The sequence below is a fragment of the Pelodiscus sinensis genome, chromosome 2, assembly GCF_049634645.1.
Source record: "Pelodiscus sinensis isolate JC-2024 chromosome 2, ASM4963464v1, whole genome shotgun sequence".
Classification (NCBI taxonomy): Eukaryota; Metazoa; Chordata; order Testudines; family Trionychidae; genus Pelodiscus; species Pelodiscus sinensis.
In genome coordinates, this window is record NC_134712.1 from 43,568,384 (window position 1) to 43,589,908 (window position 21,525).

General features: G+C 40.0%; 2 protein-coding genes across 4 annotated transcripts in view; one reads left to right on the forward strand and one right to left on the reverse strand.

Moving 5' to 3' along the window:
- NBN (nibrin) overlaps window positions 1-7,188 on the forward strand; it is a 52,292-nt gene extending 45,104 nt beyond the window's left edge. For both annotated transcript variants that reach the window (XM_075920420.1, XM_075920421.1), the window contains 2 exons: window positions 1,471-1,520; window positions 7,017-7,188. In XM_075920420.1, coding sequence (XP_075776535.1) covers window positions 1,471-1,520; window positions 7,017-7,047 — 81 coding nt within the window. In that variant the 3' untranslated portion in view covers window positions 7,048-7,188. The remainder of the gene's footprint in view (window positions 1-1,470; window positions 1,521-7,016) is intronic.
- OSGIN2 (oxidative stress induced growth inhibitor family member 2) overlaps window positions 6,797-21,525 on the reverse strand; it is a 43,117-nt gene continuing 28,388 nt past the window's right edge. For both annotated transcript variants that reach the window (XM_075920422.1, XM_006127496.4), the window contains exon 6: window positions 6,797-20,672. In XM_075920422.1, coding sequence (XP_075776537.1) covers window positions 19,622-20,672 — 1,051 coding nt within the window. In that variant the 3' untranslated portion in view covers window positions 6,797-19,621. The remainder of the gene's footprint in view (window positions 20,673-21,525) is intronic.

A 21,525-nucleotide genomic window follows, 5' to 3' on the forward strand; every position in this document is an offset into this window, starting at 1 on the left:
CCCATCTCATGGTTCAACTCAGATAGCTAAAAAGCCTTTGGAAGCCCTAAAATAATCATAGTCTGGATTCCAATTACCAAAGTATCCCCTCTTGAAAGCAGACATAGATGCTTTACTTCCATAACAGAAGCAACTCTGGTTAGATGAAATCAACAGACCATAGTTTGAGAGTATGCTGTTACCCACATTTTTTTAAGGTAGTTTAGAGTATAGTTTGCATAAAAAGGTATCATGCTGGATATTGGAGAGATGCTAAAGATCTGTAGAGTGTATTGTCTTTAGTTGTGGATGTTCAGCATTTATCCAGCTCAGTGCTTAAAGTTTTATATAGCACAAGGGGTCAAACTCAGAGGACAATCTAAAATGGTGTAATTTGCAGCTTCTTTTTGTTCCTTTCTTTTTTTGCCATCAAAATGTACATGTTACACTTAGTATAGATTTTTACTTTGACTTGCAACATACCACTTACTTATCCTTATAATTCACCACCTATATTAGAATGGACTTAATTACTGAATTCAAAGTTGGTGCAGTGTAGGCTCAGTTGCTGAAAGATAGTAGCATTGAAGGAAAAAGTCAGTAATAGGAAGGTATAGGCAGCTGCAAGCTAACGTAGGTCAACCATTACTTTAACTTGGATTTCCTTGGCACAGTGTAAGTTAACTTACAGCTACTCGCCCTTGCTTAAAGGAGTCTGGCTTCACAACACTGCTAAACTAGTTCCAGTGGTTAAAACTGAAAATGTTGGGCAACTAATAGGCTTCTTGCAGTTTTAGTGAGATATTCCTGATTTTGAAAGTTCAGTCAGGACAATTAATGCAAAATACCTCGATGTTTTTCTTTCCCCTTCATTTTTGTCTGACACAGTTAATTCTGGTAAGTGACTCTTGGGTCTGAGCTTTTGGGTTAGACTTGCCTGCATATAAGCATTCCCACAGCAAAGATGTCCCTCTGTTACCATCCTCATTATTTCTGTCCTCATTCATGAATGTCTGGGAGCATAGCCTATGATGTTTCTGTGGAGAACCTTTCTGATATTTTCTCCCAGTAAATTTTGGGAGAACTTCTCGGTCCTTTGGAGGGAATTATGGGAAAGGGCTTTGTAGGACTGTCAGCACTCAAGTGATCTTACCTTCATCTTCACTGCAAAGTGGGTGACTTCTAGTCTGAGTTAAACCACAGCTCTGGGTTTAATCAGTATCTGGACCCATGCAAGTTCAAAGCACAAATAAGTATGTGCTTGAGGGTTTTGTGTATACGGTAGTTGAGAGTGATTTGGGCATCAACTACAGTGTTTGGTCATTTTTCAGATGGTGTTCTGTAACTGCAGTTTACTTTCAGAATTGAAAACCATGATGTGACACTCCTGTAAAACACATTGTATGTGAGGTATTCACAGCAAGATATTTCAGGACAGGATTATTGTGCTAGTATGAATAATATTAAAGAGATTTACTTGATTTTTGTTAGGAGCAGAATCGGCATGCAAGAGAGGAATCGCTCGCTGATGATCTCTTTAGGTAAGGGATTTTTTGTTACTGCTTTTAAAAGACTTGATATGTTATGCATCACTTCATTTATTTTCTGGACTAGTTTCATTTGTCTAATCAAACCATGATGGCTAATGCTTTACTTGCCTACCGCCTTTCTTTATACCAATTCGAGTAGAATGTGTCCAAATTGACAATGTCTTCTGCTCTTTCCTAACTTTCTTTATACCTTAAACTTCATCAGTTTCTGGGCTGTACATGACTCCTTTCAATATAAAATTCAAAACTACTAGTCTTATTGGTAACTAGAGTCGTCTCAGATTTGAATTGTTGCCATTTCATCTCCCTTCTAGGAACATTAGATATTGTAACCTGGTATGAAGCTTTTTGTGATTGCTGAAATACTTTTTTCTTTCAGTAATCAAAAGTGTGACGCTCTATTTACACACTTTCACTTAGTGAAGTCCTTATTTGCACCCTCACCGACACTATAATTCATTATTATTTGATTGCTCGTTAAATCTGCTACTGTTGGAACATTCAACTAGGGGTGGGAGAACCCAGAAAAATTCCAGCTCTCCTTAATTTACAGTTGACAAAGTTATGCAAAAAAATCACAATTTGCAGAATTGAAACTCCTCTGGGAAAAAGGATAGAAATCTAGGCAAAACTCCTTTTTGGCATGAGGACACCTAGGATGAAACTCCTTTTTGGCATGAGGACACTGCACTGTGAAATTTCAGATGTAAATTGTTGACATGACATTTATGATTTTTAAAATCCTATTACCATGAAATTGACCAAATTGGACCATGAATTTGGTAGGGCCCAAGATAGGAGACTGAACCTTATGGTTAGTCTACGGGTACGTCTACACTGCACACTTATTTTGAAATAAGCATTCCGCAATAGTTAATCCAAAATAGCATCTACACTGCAGGGAAGCCTCAAAATTAGTCCAAGGCAGGCTTCCCCAACATAGATGTGCTATCTTGATTTAGAGCCCCAGGAGGCACTGGAGAGGAATAACTTAGAATGGCCCTGGCGAGGGGCTATTTCGAAATAGCTGCAGTGGAGCACCTACACATCTCTTATTTTGAAATAGCTATTTCAGAATAGGTGTTAATTCCTCGTGGAATGAGATTTACAGATTTCGGAATAAACCGTCTGTTGTTTCAAAATTGTTTCAAAATAATGGAATGGCTGTGTGGACGCTTACATTGTTATTTCAAAATAACGCTAGTTATCTTGAAATAATGGTGCAGTGTAGATGCATCCTATAAATATGATTACAAAACTGAATTAAAGAATGCTGCTTGCCACAGAATGTTTGTTTTGAAGTGGTAGTAATAAGTATACAAACCATCAAATAATGCCTCCATTTTTATCATCACACATGCTGGACATGTTTTAAAACACTCTTCACCATAGTGTTATGTCTAAGCTCCAATGTACTGTTGTGTTGCTTTTAATATTTACTCTATTTGTGTAAATCTGTTGAAAGGTGGAAACTTGTAACAGATATTTTACTTTTTGACACACTGAAGCCTGTTGCTACTAGACAGATTCTGAGTATGGGCTTGATCTTGAAAAACTTCGCTGGAGCAGGGCCTGTGCCATGTAGTATTAGCAGCTGCAGGTGCCTGTGATCAGCAGAACCAATCAAGCAGCACTCAGAGATCATTCACAGTGTCAACATTTTAAACTCATCCCTCTCCCCTTCTCACTTCAGTCCCACCTCTGCGCTTTTGGGTTCTTCACTCGCCTCAGACCTGGGAAGCTGCAGTAGGGTCCCCTCTCCCACTTTCCAGGCTGGCAGGGAGCAGCCACCCGGGGCTGACAACAGCAGTGGCCATACTGGGGCAGCTGACAGGATTTTTAAGTAAAATTAAGCCTCATTTTTAGACCTTTCAAAGGCAGGAGGTTTTTTGGTGTTCAGGCTTGGGCTTCAGCCCTAGGCCTGCGCAAGCCTAATGCCAGCCCTAGTGACTCCATTAAAACGAGTCCTGATGCATTTTGGGATCCCAACCCACAATTTGAGAACCACTGCACTAGAGAGTTTGTACTCTTTACTAGGGATGTAAGCAACTAGTTTAGTAGTTGACTACCCAATAAGCATAGACTTATTTGGTAGTTGAGTGAGTACTCAACTAGTTGCCCTCCCCCATTTCCTCTATATCAGAGATAGCAAGGGGGAGAGCAGGAGCCAGTGCTGGGGGCGGGGAGAGACGCGGCTTAAAAGCTCACGCTGCCCCCCAGGAGTTAACCCCACTGCAGCTCAGCCCTTTAAATGAAGTAAGAGCCCAGCGGGAGTGTCCCCTTAACAACATCGATTGATTAATTAACTGATCATTAACATCTCTACTCCCTACTAGTGTGGCTGCTTCAAGCTGACAAGAGAGCTCTCCTGTCAGCATAACTGCTCCAGCCCCTCCCTCCTGTGGACAAGTAGCTATGTCACTGAAATAACACTGACACTGATGTCAGTGTAACTTATGTTGCTCATGGGAAGGGTGATTTATTCACCCTGAGTAACATGTATTTTGCCAACATTAGCTGTGGTGTAGACATAGCCCATGTGAAATTTCTCTCCTCTGCTGTGGTATAGACCCACTTTCACTTGCTAGTTTCAAAGCTAATACGTAAATGAATTCTCTTTGTCTTTCAAAGTACTTTGGAATTAACTACCTAATGGAGAAATCACATGCCTTCCTTTAAGGTGGGGTAACTTCTGTTTGATTGGAAATATGAAAAGAAATCCCTACATTTGAGAGCTCCATTGAGAGATCACAAGTGAGCCTTAATTTTACTCTGAAATCATGACTCTCGCAAACAGTTTACTAGAGTTGGCCTGACTCATTAGGCGGTAAAGCCAGAAAATAGTTATGCTCTTGACTGAACTCTAATAGGAAAATAGGACAAAAAATCCCTATCCCCACTACTGCCAACTTTTCAGAGTGTCCAGGGGTGTGCAACCCCATGCCTCACTTCCTACCAGAGTTCCCTCTAATTTTTTCCATTTATGGGCAGAATAAATTTGTTAAGGGCACCAAGGAAAATGCAGATGTGCACCAGTAATAGAAACACATGTTGCTGGCTGTGGGCACTCTGCCATTCAGCTGGGTAACATTGAAATCTCTCCTAGGCAGCCGGCCAAGTGCTCTGCTTACAGGGAACATTGCTTTCTGCCCAGTTCAACCCCCTTCCACAAAGCAGGCTATGGCCTTGCCTCCCGCCTGTCTCTAAACAGTGGATAGCAGCCGGTAGGAGGTGCCCCTAGGGAGGGAAAAACAATGATCCATGGAGCTCGCTGGTGGGTGCTCCACATTAACACTTGTGGGTGAACATTTTTCACTGAGTGATCATGCTGTGTCTGACCTCAGTCCTTATCCTCAGACGAAACCCACACATTTTCAAAAGATGAGCCTAGGAGCTGAAATTCATAACTTTGCTAGACACTAAAAACCATGACTGATACTAATGGAGGTTGGGTGCAGAAGCGTGTTAGTGATAGGGGTACAATGACTGGGTGGTGCTATGGATGCAGGAGAGGATTCTGACCTGGAGGAGGGGATGCAAGGTCTGGGAGGTAGTTGTAACCTGGGGCAAGGACTCAAGAGGAGATTCAGAGTTTTAGTTTGTGACCTGGGGAGATTGGGGATATGTGTGCAGGTGCAGAGATACAGAGGGTTTGGGTTGTCACCTGAAGGATGGGTGCAGGAGGGGAGCAGAGGGATGGGGGAATGGCTGGAGTGCCAGGTTTAGGCTCTGGCCAGAAGGTGCTTACCTAGGTGGCTCCCAGCCAGCAGGTGTCTCAGACAAGTTTCCTGCCTTTATGCCCTCACACGCCACTCAAAAGAGCTGCCTGCAGCACTGCAAGCCTGGGGATTGTGCTGGGGGTGGGGTAGTGAGCGAAACCTCTCCCCTCCTGGCTCATGGCACTCAGAGAAGCACGTGGCCAGGGCCGGACTAAGGGGTGGGCAAGTGGGGCAGCTGCCCGGGGCGCCAACTGATGGGGGGCGCCTGATGGCAGCTGTAAAGGGCGTGCGGCGCTCCTTGTAGCTGCCATCAGGCGCTGTGCGCCCGGCTCCCAGCGGGCTGCATTAACCCCCGGCATGCCCTTCCTCTTGCGGCTGCAGGGCCCTGCATGGCCAGGTGCAGCCTGCCCGGGCGGCATCGGGCTGCATGCCGGTGGCGGGGCAACACACATGCCGTGCGCCTGCCCGCACACGCCAGGGGCAGGCTCGCACATGTGCTCTGCACCCGGGGCGGCACCGCTCGCCTAGCGCCTGGGATGCCAAAATGGCTCGGGCCAGCCCTGCATGTGGCCCCCACAGATGGCCACTTTGAGCAGTATGTGGGGGCAGGACAGGCATGGACCCTGCTAAGGTTCTTACTCATTCAGCCAAAAAAAGTACGTCCTGTATGTTTCCCTATGTGAAGGAACTAGCAGTAATTGTGAGACTTGAGTTGCTATCAGTTGTATCTAATTTAACCAATATTTTTAAAGGACTGCTATTGCAGAACATTCACCAGTTGAACTAGCATAGTGCAGTATAAAGCATTAGAAGATAGCATATTCAAACTGGTAAGGAGCTTTTCCAAATGAAGTGTATTAACAGTACTGTGCTAATTATTCACAGTTTATTTCTTTTTCCCCAAAAAGGATAAATGAGTTGCCTAGTGACAGCAATGACCTGTAATACATTTCTAGTTAAGGGGTGATGTAAATTGGCTCACAAGTTGTGACATTTTCCTGTGTTAGGACAGGGGTAGGAAAAAAAGCTTAATAAATGAAATCCGACTTAAGGAAGTAAAACTGCCTGATCATTGAGTAGGGCTTGTAACCTATTCATCTGTGAAAACAAAGCAAGTTAGAGGAAAAGGGTTTTTTGTTTTTTCTTGGGCTGGAGGCAGAAATTGGAGAGAGAAAAGGTCAGGGTTTGAATTCAAAAAGTATAAACACATTCCTAGACACTAGTTAATCATTTTGTACTTTATTGAAAAAAATAATTAAAAGATCAAGTGCTAGGAAGGAGCTGGAGAAGAATCAAGTATGAGAAGAGGAAGGAATTGGTAATAGCATCTGTGAACTGAGCTGTAGCATGAGACAAAGTTGCTATCGGTACCTTCATTGTTTGTGGGAGGAAGTTCTTGTAAGAATGTTCATAGGTTAATATTGAATCAAGAAATACGTTTTCATGGTGAAATGTCTGGATTTTCTTTTGACTGCAATATTAAGACATTTAAAAATCCCAGACAGTAGTAAGATACCTTTAACAAAAACTCACAAATTCTAGAAATGGCACAGTCCAGGTGTAACTCTTTATTTTACTGGCAATAAAATGAAGTCCCACGGAAGGTTAAACACTCCCCAAAGCTGTTCACTCAAAGCTGTCCTTCTGCCCCCCACTGAGAAAAGGAAATGTCAATTTTTAACTGTTAAAATGAAGCATTTAGATTGGAATACTTGAAATAAATAGTAGATAACTGTTTACTTATGACATTTTTTTCCTCTTACTGCAGATATGATCCTAACGTGAAAAGGAGAAGATAAGTTGTTTCTTGAATTTACAATGAACCTACAACAAAAGCATCTTGACAATGTTTGCTGGTTTCAGTGTACAATATATGTGGGATTAAATTATCTCTTGTTGTAAGAGTTTAGTCCTGCTTTTATTAAAGAAAACAAAGTCACTGTTTTGGTATTTGAGTCCACATTTCTGGTTCAAAACTTTAAAGTCCTTTGTTTCAAACCAGTGCTATGATGCACCCTTTTAGGTATTTAAGGCTCCACTTCAAGTTTTTTTCTTAGTCTGAGAAACTTCTGCTATTACTCTATTTTTTTAAGCAGATTAATTTAAGCTCTTCATGTAATGGTAATAATTTGCCCTACACTAGGGCTCAAAGCACAAATGCTTAAGATACATAAAACAGATATACTGGGATAACTTTGCTAGACACTAAAAATCATGGATTGAACAGAGTGAATTTTTTTACTTTATTACTTCTGTTGGTGAAAGAGGCAGCTTTTGCACTATGGAGAGCTTGGGGAAAGAAGTAGCAGTCTGTGTACTTCAAGAACTTGTCTTTTATTGAACCAACCTGTTGGTGAAAGTTTCTCACTTCTACTCCCATCCCCTCATGGCTACACTTTCTACCTGTTAGGTTTGAAAAAAACCTTACAATTAAAGTGACAACTCAGCACCTATTTGCCTTTCTGCAACAGAGCTGGCTCTGTTAGAGTGAAACTTTGTAAGTCTTTTTTCATGTGAGACATAGTTTTATTTTCAATGTTGTCTATGACCATATTAGGTTTACCTAGTAGCCACTGCAATAGCTATGGTTGTGGATGGCAGAATTCTTAAATTTTCCTGTCAACTGTAGACAGATTTTATTCTGACAGTTATTTGATCAAACCAGTGAACAGCATTGTTAGTGTGCTCAGAATAAAATTTCTCTCCCCAACAGGAGGAGGAAAGCTGGTCTAAAACCTACTAGCCATGACCTATGACTCAGAGATCTGGTTAATCATATGGTGCACAGAATTAAATGAACTTAAAGAAACTTAGGTCTGTGGATGGCAGCATTATTCACATTGGTGATTTTTTTTCAATTACTTTTAAAGAAGACTGTGCCCAACTTGAGGTTCCATATGCTAGCTGTAACCTACACTGATCATTTCAAAGTGTTAGTAATCATCTTGCTGTGTCACATGTAGCTAGCTATTGAACGTATATTTGCTTAGTTTCAAATATCACATATTAAGAGGGTTTTTTAAAAACCCAGATATTGTTTTTTCATTACAGGCTCAATCTGGAATCAAATATAATTTTAAAGTTGGCTATAACTGCCACTCAGAGCACTGGATGAGCCATTTTGACTATACCCTAAATGCCTCTTAAGTATTTGCCCCAATCAGTGGATGAGATCTGATCTTTAACATCTCCTTAAAGTGTTAAGTCAGGGTACTGCTGTTTCCAAAGCTACCTGAAATTTTAAAAGCTGAGGAGAGCCTGACATTTAGAGTCCTACATGGACACAAAATCTGTATCCGCGTCCACAAAAGTGATCCACAGATGCAGATACCTGGAGACATAAAAGGTTTGCAGGGTTCTAGATACAAATTTTGTATCTGCATCTGTAGTCACAAAAATGAACCGTGGATATCTGCATACACAGCTGCAGATACCCATGGATATAAAGCAGATTTGCCGGGCTCTACTGAGCTTTTCAGTATTATCAAGTACCAAATTCATAAGTGAAGTTACTATGCTGTTTGAAAATGAAAACACTCATTTTAAACAAAAGTTCAATTAAATCAGTTCACCTTAAATATCCATTTTTAAACTTTGGCCTTTGTTCTGTTTCAGTAGGAGATTTTTTAAATGATTTTGAAATAATACAGAAAATCAAAACCTGCTCACTAAGTTATTGGGACTGTTTGTGTAAAGTAATCACAGGCGCTAGGACTCTTCAAAACCCACTTCACCTCTTTCTATAATCTGTGAACATCACTAGCACAAATTAAAAGTACCTCATGTATGGGCCCTAATTAAACACCTGTGCACATGTGCTGTAAATTAAAGCACATGTAAATGTGCTTCTGTGCAACTGCAATATTTTTCTGTTAAAGACAATGTTTCACTTTGGGTAGGAAAAGGCACATAACTGCAATGTTATTTTTTACATAATGTCTCCATTATCATTCACAAATGGCTTGCACACTTCTTTCTCAGGACATACATAGCTCAAGCACTTTGAAGAGAATTATAAGAATTGCTCAATCAGCCAGTGGCTTTGCCTGCTGCATTTGTAAGAGCCTGATTTTATTTTATGGCTGTAGCAAGCATTTATCCTTTTTTCTATTCCTCTTCTGGGAAAGTTTCCCTTCACAAAGGTTACTTCTCTTCCAATGAGGAGAAAATACCATTTCTTATCTTTCACTTTCTATTTGCAAAAAGTTCTCCATCCAAGAAAAATAAGCAGAAGTCATCCAAAAGCCACATGACTTCTTTCCTGTGAACTAAGAGTAATTGTTCTGGACAAAGCTGAGACCACGAAGCAAAGGGTATCACTGGAAACAGTGGGAGTTAGGGGACCTTAGTGCTGCTCCTAACCTGCTAGAGGACCTTGGTCAAGTCCCTTCATTGCTCTGTACTTGAGTTTCTCTACCTGTGGAACAGGGCTAATGGTAGATTCACAAAGCTATTTAGATAGCTAAGTCCAATAGTTCAGGTACCATTGGTACTTTCCAAAGCCATCAGTCAGATTCAATCTAATCTAGTAGGAGTCTAAGGGACTCAAGTGCCAAAGTCCTGACACCAGTTGTCCAATCCACAACTTGAGCCCCAAAGCAGAATTTTCAAGCCTATCTTGCTACCAGGGGCTGCTTCCATAGGCTGAGCATACCTAAGAATTGATACATGCCCCAAAACACAGCTGGAAGCATGCATAATTTGGAGCAGGAATTTCAAGCCAAATGAATGCCCTAACCAGCAAGCTACAGGATATTCTGGAACGAGTCTCAATCTCTCACGTCAGAGCTGCTATTCTTATATGTATGCATAGATATTGAGAGAGAGACTGACTAAAGCCCATGGATTAGGGCACTCAGGATGTGGGAGACAGATTCAAGTCCCTGCTCTAGTGAATATTTAATTGCTTATATGGTAGAAGCCCTGCAATAGGAATGAGTCCTAGCCCAGTGGTTACTCATTAAGGATGTTAAGAGGCAGGTAATCCGCTAATCGTGTAGTCGATACAATTTTTATCAACTACACGATTAGTCAATAAGGGTCCAGGAGCTACCCCTGCTGCGTCTCTGCAATTTAAATGTAGCAAGACCCAGGCATGCTGGCATCCCAGCTTCTACTACATTTAAATTGCAGAGGTGTTGCAGGGGTAGGTCCCAGACCCAGGGTGAGCCTGGGCCCACTGTGGGCTGAGGCTGCTTTGTGGCAGTTTCCCCCGCCTGGGGGGGAACGAACACACACACACACCCCTTTCTGATAGGGGCAACATCCCCGGGGGGGGGGGGGAGACAGGCAGCACCATGGAGACAGTGTTGGGGGGGACTGCATTTTAAGTCAGCTCTCCTCCCCAGCACCTGATTCCCCCCTCCCTCTTGCTGCCTCTGTATCAGAGGCAGCAAGGGAAATGGGGAGGGGAAGCAAGTAGTTGCCTGGACTACCCAATAAGCCTAGGCTTATCAGGTAGTCGATTACTTGCTTACATCCCTATTACTCACCTGGGAAGTGGGATGTGCTCTAGAAGGTACTTGAACTCTATTCTCCTACATCCCAGGTGAGTGCTTTGTGACTTGCAGAGATGGTGTCGTCAGAAAATTTTGAGCTGCTCATGCTCTCCCCTATTCCCCCTCAGGCAGTCTTCAGTGCATGTGCTGTGCTTCTCTCTGGGATCTGACAGTTAACAGGTCTTAAACATGATTGCCTCCAGGGCCTGATCACCCACCTGCTAACACTGAGGTTTCTTTGTTGCTCTGTAGCCTTTCCATCTGCTCCTGGGACCCCATCCCACTGCTCATCCCCTTTGGCTTCATTCTCACTTTTCTTCCCCTCACGATATAAGCATCCTTTAGTCTCCCTCATCTTAAACACCTCAACCTTGACTTCACTTGCCTTTCCAATCATTGCCCAAACTGACTCAACTTCATTTGCAGTCATTGCCTCAAATACCCAACTTCTTTCCTCTTCATTCATGTCTTCTTTCTAGACAAAGCTGAGGGCTTCTGCTCCATCTTCTCTCCTTGTGACATTGATCGCCATCTAGTACTTGACACACTGCCCACTATCAGCTTTCATGGCTCCATCCTCCCATGACTCTCCTTTGCTACTATGTTTATTCCCTTTAGCATGTTGTTTGCTGAGTCTTTCTTCCAATTCTCTTTCTGTAGCGTCTGCCTATATATCTGCCCTTTGTACTTCACAAAATGTCTAGGCAATCTTACTCACTTTAATGGGTCCTAGCCACTATCTTTGTGCTTATGACTCAAACACATGCCTCACTACTCAGAATCTATTCCACTTGGCTTGTGTTTCTCAACACAAGCAGTATTTTGTACCCCACGGAGAACTCAGAGGATACATCTAGGATATTTGCCTAGTTTTACAATCGGCTACATAAAAAGCAATTTTTCAGTAATAGTATGCCATGACACCTTGCTGATTTTGTAAGCTTTTAAGCAAGGTCAAACTTGGGATATGCAAGACAAATCAAACTCTTGAAATGGGTACAGTAATCTGGAAAGATTGAAAGCCACTGTTTTCACTGATCTGGCAACTTAAATTGAACTTGGCAAACAATGAGCTCCATTTTTCCTGCCAAAACATCTTTTCTGTCTCACTTCTGATGGCCACCAATCAAGACTTCATATGAATTTCAACACTTGTAATCAAGCTATATTCAAATCTTCCAATTTCTCTATTTCAAGATCTATAAGAACCAACTCTTTACTTGTCCACATTGTCAAACCTTGTTTCATCTCATGACTTGACTAGTGGAATCATCTCCTCTCTAACCTTAACTACACCTACCTTGGGTCCTTTTAAAACACAGCTGCCAAGCTCAGTTTTCTAGTTGATCTTGGCACTATGCTTCAGATCTATCTTCTGGATGGATGAATGATCCTTTCCTTCAAAGCCCTTCACAATTTAGCTCTTATGTACTTAAGTGCTCTTAAAAAAATTAACCCAGCCTTTCATCTCAGCCCTTAGGTCTTACTGATTGTGTTGCTCTTACTTGCAAGCTATCTGCAACCTGACAAAAAGTTAAAGGGATTAATACTAATTTTTTCCAGGGAGAACTCAAGATTTTTTGGGATACATATTTCACATCAGTGGCCACAATCTATGCATTTTCCATATTTCTCAAGACACAGTACAAAAATAAAAGGGAGAGGGAGGAACAGTGATTCCAGTATCATATACTCTCTCTTGGGTCTCTCCTTTTTCTCTGACTTGGGCTTAATATTTTTCACTCTTCTTTTAGGGATGTAAGCAACTAGTAGACTATCCAATAAGCAAAAGCTTATCATACAGTTGACTATTTGCTTTCCCCCTTACCCTTGCTGCCTCTAGTAGAGAAAACAAGGGGGTGGGGGGAGCAGGGGCTGGTGCTGGGGAGAGCTGAATTAAAAGCTGGTTTCCCACCAGCACTGCCTCCAGTCCCAGATGCTGCAATTCTGCTTTTTAAAGCACAGCTGGGGGAACCCAGCACCAGCAGGGCCAGCTGATTGCCGCTCGCCCCCCTGCTGTGCTTTAGCCCTTTATTAAGAGCCAGCAATCAGCTGTCCTCTGCTGGCTTTTAATATATTTAAAAGGCAGAGCTGCAGCAGGGTTAGCTGCTGGGACCAGGAGCTAACCCCTCTGCTGCTCTTCTGTTTGTTGACTAATCAGAAAAATCAACTGACTAGTCAATTAGCTGATTAAACTATATTTAACATCCCTTCTCTGCTTCTAAATGTTATTGGACTTGAGATATTTCTGACAAATTATCTTTACATTGCACTCATCTATAAAGAAATCTGTGACAAGTACATTCTTGGCATGTAAGAATTTTTATACGAGGAGAAATAAAAAATAACCCCAGGGATGCTAGGTACTAGTCAATTGTTGCATAAGGATCAGTCCACAGGTCTCAGCTTTAATCCTCAAAGGTGCAACCTCTATTCTAAATGTTTTTACTCCAGATCGTCTTTGGCATCTGTCATCTTCATATAGGTTTGAAAGGCCAGGTAAGCTTGCCAACATCCCTTCTGATGTTCTCTTCAAATTGAGTCAAAGTAAAGGTGTTGAAGATGCCATTCTGGTCCTTGAATAACAAAGTCAACAAAGCCTTGCTTTCTCTGTCAAAACATGTATCACCTGCCATCACTTTAGAGTCCAGATAATTCAGCTCTTCCAAGACAGACACTTTCGCCCCTCTTTTAGGAAGTCAAAGCAGTTCTTAAACTGTGTCCCAGTTTTATTCCAAAAGTAAATGTTCCTTCTCTTCCTAGTTAAGGTAATGTGCTCCCATTTGTCAGCTCAGTTAAAAAACAACCCTAAGGGTAGAAATAGCATCATACAGGTCAGCAAGATTCTAAAAGTGTCTCTAAACAAAGTTGTTCTAAGAAACTCTTCCACCTTGCTTTTCACTTTAAATATAAAATTCAACAAGTCTTCTGCAGCTTAAGGAACCAGATGGATTGTTACATAGCAGACAATGCAATAGACAAAGACGTCTAGGTTTATTTGTCATGGAGCATGGCAACATGGTCAGAACTTAAGCCTTAATAGGGAGACACTTAAAGCTGCAAGCATTGTCTTCTCTCCACTTTTTCCAGATCTACAAATTCAATTTGCAAGCAACTGCTGAGACAACCTTTAAAAGGTGGATACTCCAGTCTCTGGTCCCAATTTAAACCCTCCAGGGACAACGAGGAATCCTTCTAGGTCAGTGTTTCTTAAACGTTTTAAGACTGAGGAACACCAAACAATTTTTTTTTTTCCTGGGGAGCACCAAGGAATTTTTAGGTGAGGAAAAAAAAAAAGCCTTCCCAGGGAAAAATTGAGCAAAAAAAAAAAAAAAAGGCTTGTCCCTTAAGAGCAGCCATTTTGAATTCTGTTCTCTTCGCAGCACACCAGTGTGCCAAGGAACACACTTTTAAGTAACGCTGTTCTAGGTCACCTTTCCTACTTTCTCTGCCTATTGTTCCTTTCACTGCTTATTGCTTGCCATCAGTGAGTATTATCCAGAATGCAATTGTTTTCTTTCAGTTATGATTAAACAAAATCATCCTATCCAGCTACATTAAGTTTACTTATCTTAGTGCTGGTTCCCAGTAAATCTACTCCATTTCCCCCTCCTTGTGGTGACAGAGCTAAGAAAACTAACCCAAAACTGGGTTGAATTATTACATTTAGGATTTTAAATTTTCTACAACTTCAAATGAACTCTTCTGATTCGTTGCCAGGTGCCTAGGTCCAGCATTCCCTTCCAAGGTCATGAACTGCTATTGGTCTGTAGTGAAAGAAGGTGTAATTCAAGTCAGGATTAGTGGAGACAAAGTTTATAATATAACACATCGACCTATGGAACTCAGTACCTTCAGTGAACACTTCAAGAGAAGATTAGATTGCATCTGAATAAAGAATTCTGCAGTTACACACTGGTATAATATTTAGCAGCCTGTCAGACCTCATATCAAGTTAAGCCAATCTAGTAGACCCCAAAAGAAATTAACTCCCCATAATTATTATTCAAGTGCCTTTCTTTAAACAATGACCACTGTAAAACAATCATATTCTAAATGCACCGCTAGTCAGATCTGGTATGGCAATTCTAAGGTTTAAGTCCAAAACACTCAGATAAAATAATTTTAAAAACTTGTAGCTATAATTTAGCTTGGAAATATACTCTGTATTGTTGGATTCTAAGCTATTCCTAAATTAAAGGCAACTATAAAGTATTTTCCATTAACCTACTATAAAACAGAATGTGAATACTTTATAATTGTATAATTATAAATTAATTAACATTGCATTTCTTTTTTTACTTGTTTTTGTATCAGTAGTATTGTTTTACCCAACCTTCTAAACTATTTTAAAATCTAATATTTAATTGTAGTTTATAGTAAAATCTCTGATATTAGCGGGCAAGGGAAGTAGAGACAACTTTCCTTTTAAGAATTTGATTTGGCCTACCGCAACTTACCAATGGCAAACTTTATCCTTTGGTTTTGCAGGACCATTCCATACCAACAAGTTAAATCAAACTTTTCATGAAAATTGCATTGTTATACAATTCAAATTAGTGCTACACCAGTTAATTGCAATTTTCTTATCAATTTGTAAAGTAAGTCCATGTCTTCAGAAAATACCCAAGATTAGTCTGCATAATTCATAGGCAAGTTTTTACACCAGGTAAATAAAAGCCAGTTGCAAATAGAAAGCTAGCAGCTCCTAACGTAAAAGGAAGATTTCTCAGTACCACTTCAGTCGGTTAAAAAAAAAAAAAAAAAAAACTTTACATACTGGCTAGCTAACATTTACAGCTGGTCCCCAAGTTACGAATGCGTTATGAACCAAACACTTGGCCGTAACTTGGAATTGTCGTAACTCAGAACCCATTGAGTTACATTGCGACTGCACTGTTCGTAAGCGCTGATCACATTTGTAACTCGGAGCCCGCATTTACGACCACTTTGGTCGTAAGTGCGAATGGTCGTAAGTCGAGGTGGCTGTAAGTTGGGGACCGGCTGTATTCTTCAAACTCTATACATGCATATTGAAAACTACTGCTTTGTCCACCATTTGACTTATGCTCACAACTTAGTTGAATACCTAGGAACACAAGCAAGAATGGAAGACATCATAACTCTTTGCTCTAGTTTCACAGCACCTTCCAATGGATGCCAATATAATCCCTGAATAAAAAGTTCTGCAATTAACTTTTGTCATTATGTTATGCATTCATAATACTAAGTACTTGCTGTAGTTAAAGATGGGACTAGTCTTACTCTTCTATAGCTTTTGTGCGTGTCTCTTTGAAGTATGTGAAAAATAAATGTTTTCATGAAAGATGGAAATGCTTTTTTATAATCTGTAATGTTATTTTGTGAGTTACCTACCATAAATGTCAAACAAATTTTGGATGTGCCTCACCACCATTAAAACCTATTACAAGTTGTTACAAGCATAATTAGGTTCTTTAATAAAATCTTTAGTACATACTTAATGTATGTCACTTAAGTAATAAATTCAAAATTCATAGGCAAACTATGAATTAATTAGGTATAAATAATTAGGTATAATTTTTAAGTTATTGCATATATAACTCCTGTTAAAATGAAGTGGAAAGATTGTAATGGTCTACACCATGATTGGTAATGCAAAAAAAATAGATTTAACCACAATTATTGACATGGCCCTTTGCTTTCTAGATAAAAAAAAAGTGGTTAATTGATGAAATACGAAATGACTAAATTCAAATCGTGGGCATGACTAGGAACAAAAGCAATTTAAAATTATTTTTTCACATTGTTACACTATTAAAGTGATTTTATAAATTGCTGAAGTCTGTAAACTACATAACTAGATTTTTAACATATATATTCCTTACCCTTCAACTGAATATATTAGGATATTAATAGAAATATATTAGAAGCAAGAGGAAGACTGGGGACAGGGTAGGCCCATTAGCGAGGAGGGACAAACAGTAACAGGAAACATGGAAATGGCAGAGATGCTTAATGACGTCTTTGTTTCGGTCTTCACCAAAAAGTCTTATGATGGATTGCCTAACATAGTGAATACTAGTGGCAATGGAGTAGGTTTAGAAGATAAAGTAAAAAAGAACAAGTTAAAAATCACTTACAAAAGTTAGATGTCTGCAAGTCACCAGGGCTTGATGAAATGCATCCTAGAATACTCAATGAGCGAATAGAGGAGTATCAGAGCCTTTAGCTATCATCTTTGAAAAATCATGGAAGACGGGAGAGATTCCAGAAAGACTGGAAAAGGGCAAATACAGTGCCCATTCATAAAAAGGAAACTATAGACCAGTCAGTTTAATTTCTGTTCCAGGGAAGATAATGGCGAATACAACTTAGATGGAGCTACTAAAAGGTGGGTGCATAACTAGCTGGATAACCATTCTCAGAGAGTAGTTATTAACAGTTCACAATCCTACCGGAAGGGCATAACAAGTGGGGTTCCACTGGGATCAGTTTTGGGACCAGTTCTGTTCAATACCTTTATCAACGATTTAGGTATTGGCATAGAGAGTATGCTTATTAAGTTTGCAGATGATACGAAGCTGGGAGGGGTTGCAAGTGCTTTGGACAATAGGGTCATAATTCAAAATGATCTGGACAAACTGGAGAAATGGTCTGAGGTAAATAGGATGAAGTTTAATAAGGACACGTGCAAAGTTCTCCATGAGAGGTACATTTAGACTGCTTTCCCCTTCCGAAAGAGGAAATGCAAATGAAGCACTGATCAGCATATTCTTGTGCATCATTTGCATATCCTCTTCTGACCCTTTTTGTAGAAAAGGTTTTATTGCCAAAAAATGCAGTCTAAAACAACCGTTTTTCGAAAGAACCCGTAAACCTTATTTTAGGAAGGAACAATCAGTTTCATACATACAGAATAGGAAGCGACTGTCTGGGAAGGAGTACTGCAGAAAGGGATCTAGCAGTCATAGTGGACCACAAGCTAAATATAAGCCAACAGTTTGATGCTGTTGCAAAAAAAAGCGAATATGATTCTGGGATGCATTAACAGGAGAGTTGTGAACAAGACACAAGAAGTCATTCTTCTACTCTACTCTGCGCTGATTAGGCCTCAATTGGAATATTGTGTCCAGTTCTGGGCACCACATTTCAAGAAAGATGTGGAGAAATTGGAGAAGGTCTAGAGAAGAGCAAGAAGAATGATTAAAAGTCTAGAGAACATAACCTATGAAGGAAGACAAAGAACGGGGCTCGTTTAGCTTGGAAAGGAGAAGACAGAGGGGACATGATAGCAGTTTTCAGGTATCTATAAGGATGTCAAGGAGGAAAAGAGAAAAATTGTGCCTGTTACTGAATTAGTGCAACTCAAGAGAGACATGGTTGAGACAGCAGAATAGGTACATCACCAATATACATGTTTTCTAAGTATGTCCTCAGGGTTCTTTTCTGTTTGTTTCATTTTAATCATATACATAAAGGTCTTTTTAATCCAAACTACCACTATATACACTACAATACACAAGAGCAGAAATTAGTGAACTGATTTAGACATTATGTCTTTTACCACATTAGATTTGCATGAAAGTGCTTGGTAATGGATTAAAACTAAACACTTAGCCAAAGGGGGTTCACATTCGTACTAAATTAGTTATGATAATTATTTAGAATCTTTCAATCCACTGTTTGCTCCAAGTACCATAAATAACATTGGGTAGTGTCTACAACAGTTTATTCATCTAAATATTTGGGCTTGAGAGTCTAGGTCTCACCTTAGAAACCAGTGGTATGAAATTTAATCCATGTCATTTTACAATATTGAGTATGCATCCCTGCCACACCCATAAGCAAAGAAAGATGATTTTGCAGGAACATTTCTATCCAGGCTTAGCCATTTTGCATGAGGTGACAGTTTTAGACCTTGGCTTTTTTAAAGCCATTAGAGATATCTTAGTAGTAATGTTAAACATTACTGTACAAAGGTAAAGGGCAGGTCTGCCTCCTATCTCCACCACATAAGAGATCGCATCCAGACTTCTTTAGCGACACTGTGAGAAATTTTTTTACAAGTTTTACAGTTACTTCTCAACATTTCCTTTTCAAAAGTATATTAGGTATTCACTGTATTGACACTATAGTAAGAGCACTTTTATCAGCACTTTATTGTTTTACTGTAAACCAGAGTACTCTTGGAACAGATCTCTATAAAATGGTATGTAATGGTCCTTATGGAAGTGTAGGCATACGCTTGACAGAATCATAAGTGTATTGTCAAATTAGCAACTAAGGTTAAAGGAATGCTGTTCCCTATTATTGCAGTACCAAATTAAGATGAATCTGGTTCAACTGCTTCAGCCAAGCTTTTCCTGCTTGTAGAAATCCTCTTTGTTTATTGTAAAGACCATTTTACTAAGTGCTAAATAAAGGTTTATACAAGTGCCAGTATTACTAGGGCAAAATAAATAAAATCCTTGTTCAAAATACACACACTTGCTTTGACACCAAAAATGGTCACAAGGAGCGCTTTCTGTTTTTACAACTTAACTTAGAGCTAGAGTTTCACATAAGTATGGTGAAACACTAAGAATAAAGAGTAGCTCTTCAGCAGTGCCCTATTTGAGCAAGTAACCACAGGCAAGTAAATGTAAATTAGTTTTACTTTGCTGTCTATTTGGAAGAAATTCTAGCTGGGGACAGAGCACTTAAAATCAGTAGACCACCCCTGTGGCTTTTGAAAAGGGTGAAGTAGTGTAGTGTCAGCATCCTCTACCAGGCAATACAAGCCTCGCTTGCATACATAACAAATAAGAGGCTACTAACAAATTTAACTGTCAATGAGATGCTTGTTAGTGTATGCCTGTAATTCCATGTATGAAAGTTTATATGACTGCATGTTTTAGGGGACTCCATCCTCACCGCCTCTTTCAACAATTAGTTGATGTTTCTTCTTTTGTCTTGAAGCCAAACATCGCACAATGCCCAATGCACCTCCTTTTAAAAAACGTACAAAATTGTCTCCAACCAGTGGGCCTAATGCAAAAAGATTGGCTTCCTTAGTGCACTCATAAGTATATGGATCAATCTCAATAGAATTACCCTTGCATGTGATTGGCTGGTTTGCGATATGACCTATCCCCTGACCTTGGTCCTTTAGAAAGAACAAATTAGGGTGAGAACCTATCAATACTAAGGCTATGGAGAACTTGAAGATTTTCTTCAATCCAGAGGCACTCTGTAGGACACATTTCATGTCTGGCTTGAAGCAAAGTACATGGTGCTCAGGAAAACTGGTGTAAGCAGAATGTAGATTAGAGTCCACAGCATGTGACTGAGTACACATCATATGATAGACTTTATGGTATTCAGGATAAAGTTTTTTAGGTAACTGTTTGAAAATTAAACTTGGATCGGCAACCCTTCTACGAAACACATGAATTACAGGGATGTTATTGTTGTAAGCACACAGTACTGCGTCAGCTGCTGAGAGTCCAGCACCCACAATTAAGACAGGGTCTACTTTCCCACGTAGTTTTCCTTTGCTGATGGCAGCTCCAAAGTCAGACATGGAATGAAACACAAATGGAAATTCTTCTCCTTCAACTTGTAGTCGTCCAGGAGAATCAAAGGTTCCAGTTGCAAGAGCCACATTCTCAGCAAAGAGGCAGAAGGGCACTTGAGAACCGTCCGTTGTTCTCTGATAACCTCTGACTTCCCAGTTTTTCTTGACCAGCGATGTTTGTACATCTTCCTTTTTCATTTGCAAATGTTGTGTTGAAATATCTTCATTCACTTGGCTTTTATCTTCATCATCCTGTTCTCGGTAAAGTCTTGAAACAGATGTTATGTAAGTGTTGTCTCGGAAGTTCTTCTGGAGGCCCATGACTTTAACATACTGTTTATAATAGCAAGCAATTTCCTCTGGCATCACTCTGTCACTCTTTATACTTCTGAAACAGAAACAAAGGCTTCCAGTTAACATTTGTGGTTTAATGAATGGGTCGAATATCATGTTTGAAATACTGAATGAACAGACACAAATTTAAACAGGATTGACTCAGCACTTCACTCTCAACATAAATATATTGAGTTCAATATGTGTTATTGTGTGAAGTTTAAAGACAAGACTGTAAAGTGCTCTTTTTATGTCTGAGAGAAAAGTGGGCGAGATACTATCTTTTATTAGACCCACTTCTATTGGTGAGAAAATCAAGCTTTTGAGTTACATAGAGCTCTTCTTCATGTCTAGGAAAGGTACTGAGTGTCTCAGCTAAATACAAAGGTTAGTATACACTGGCACACTAAAGGAGTACCACTGGAATCAATGCAGCAGCATCACTTTAGTAGGTCTGGTGAAGAGGCAAATAAATTGATGGCAAAACGCTCTCCCATTGATTTCAGTACTCCACCTCCTGAAAAGGTGGAAAGTAATTCAGCAAAAGAGCATGTCTTTCTGACACAGCACGGTATAGACACCGCATTAGGTCAATGTAAGCTACATCACTCAGAGGGGGGATTTCTTCATGCCCCTGAGTGAGATAACTTACATCAACTTAAGCAGCAGTGTAGAGCAAGGCCGAGACTGAACAGATAGTTTAGTAAAGTAGTTAGCACACATTCTAAATGACCATTAAAAGTGAAGTGGCCTGCTAACATCCCTGTAGTCGTAGGACAACTGTTGTGAAAAACCATAAATCCACTGTCCTTATTAAGACCAGGATTCTTAGCATCTAATAAAAGTTATGAAAATAACCTTCCAAGATCATATTTTGAAAATGTTGTGCAAGTGTGCTTTGAGAATGG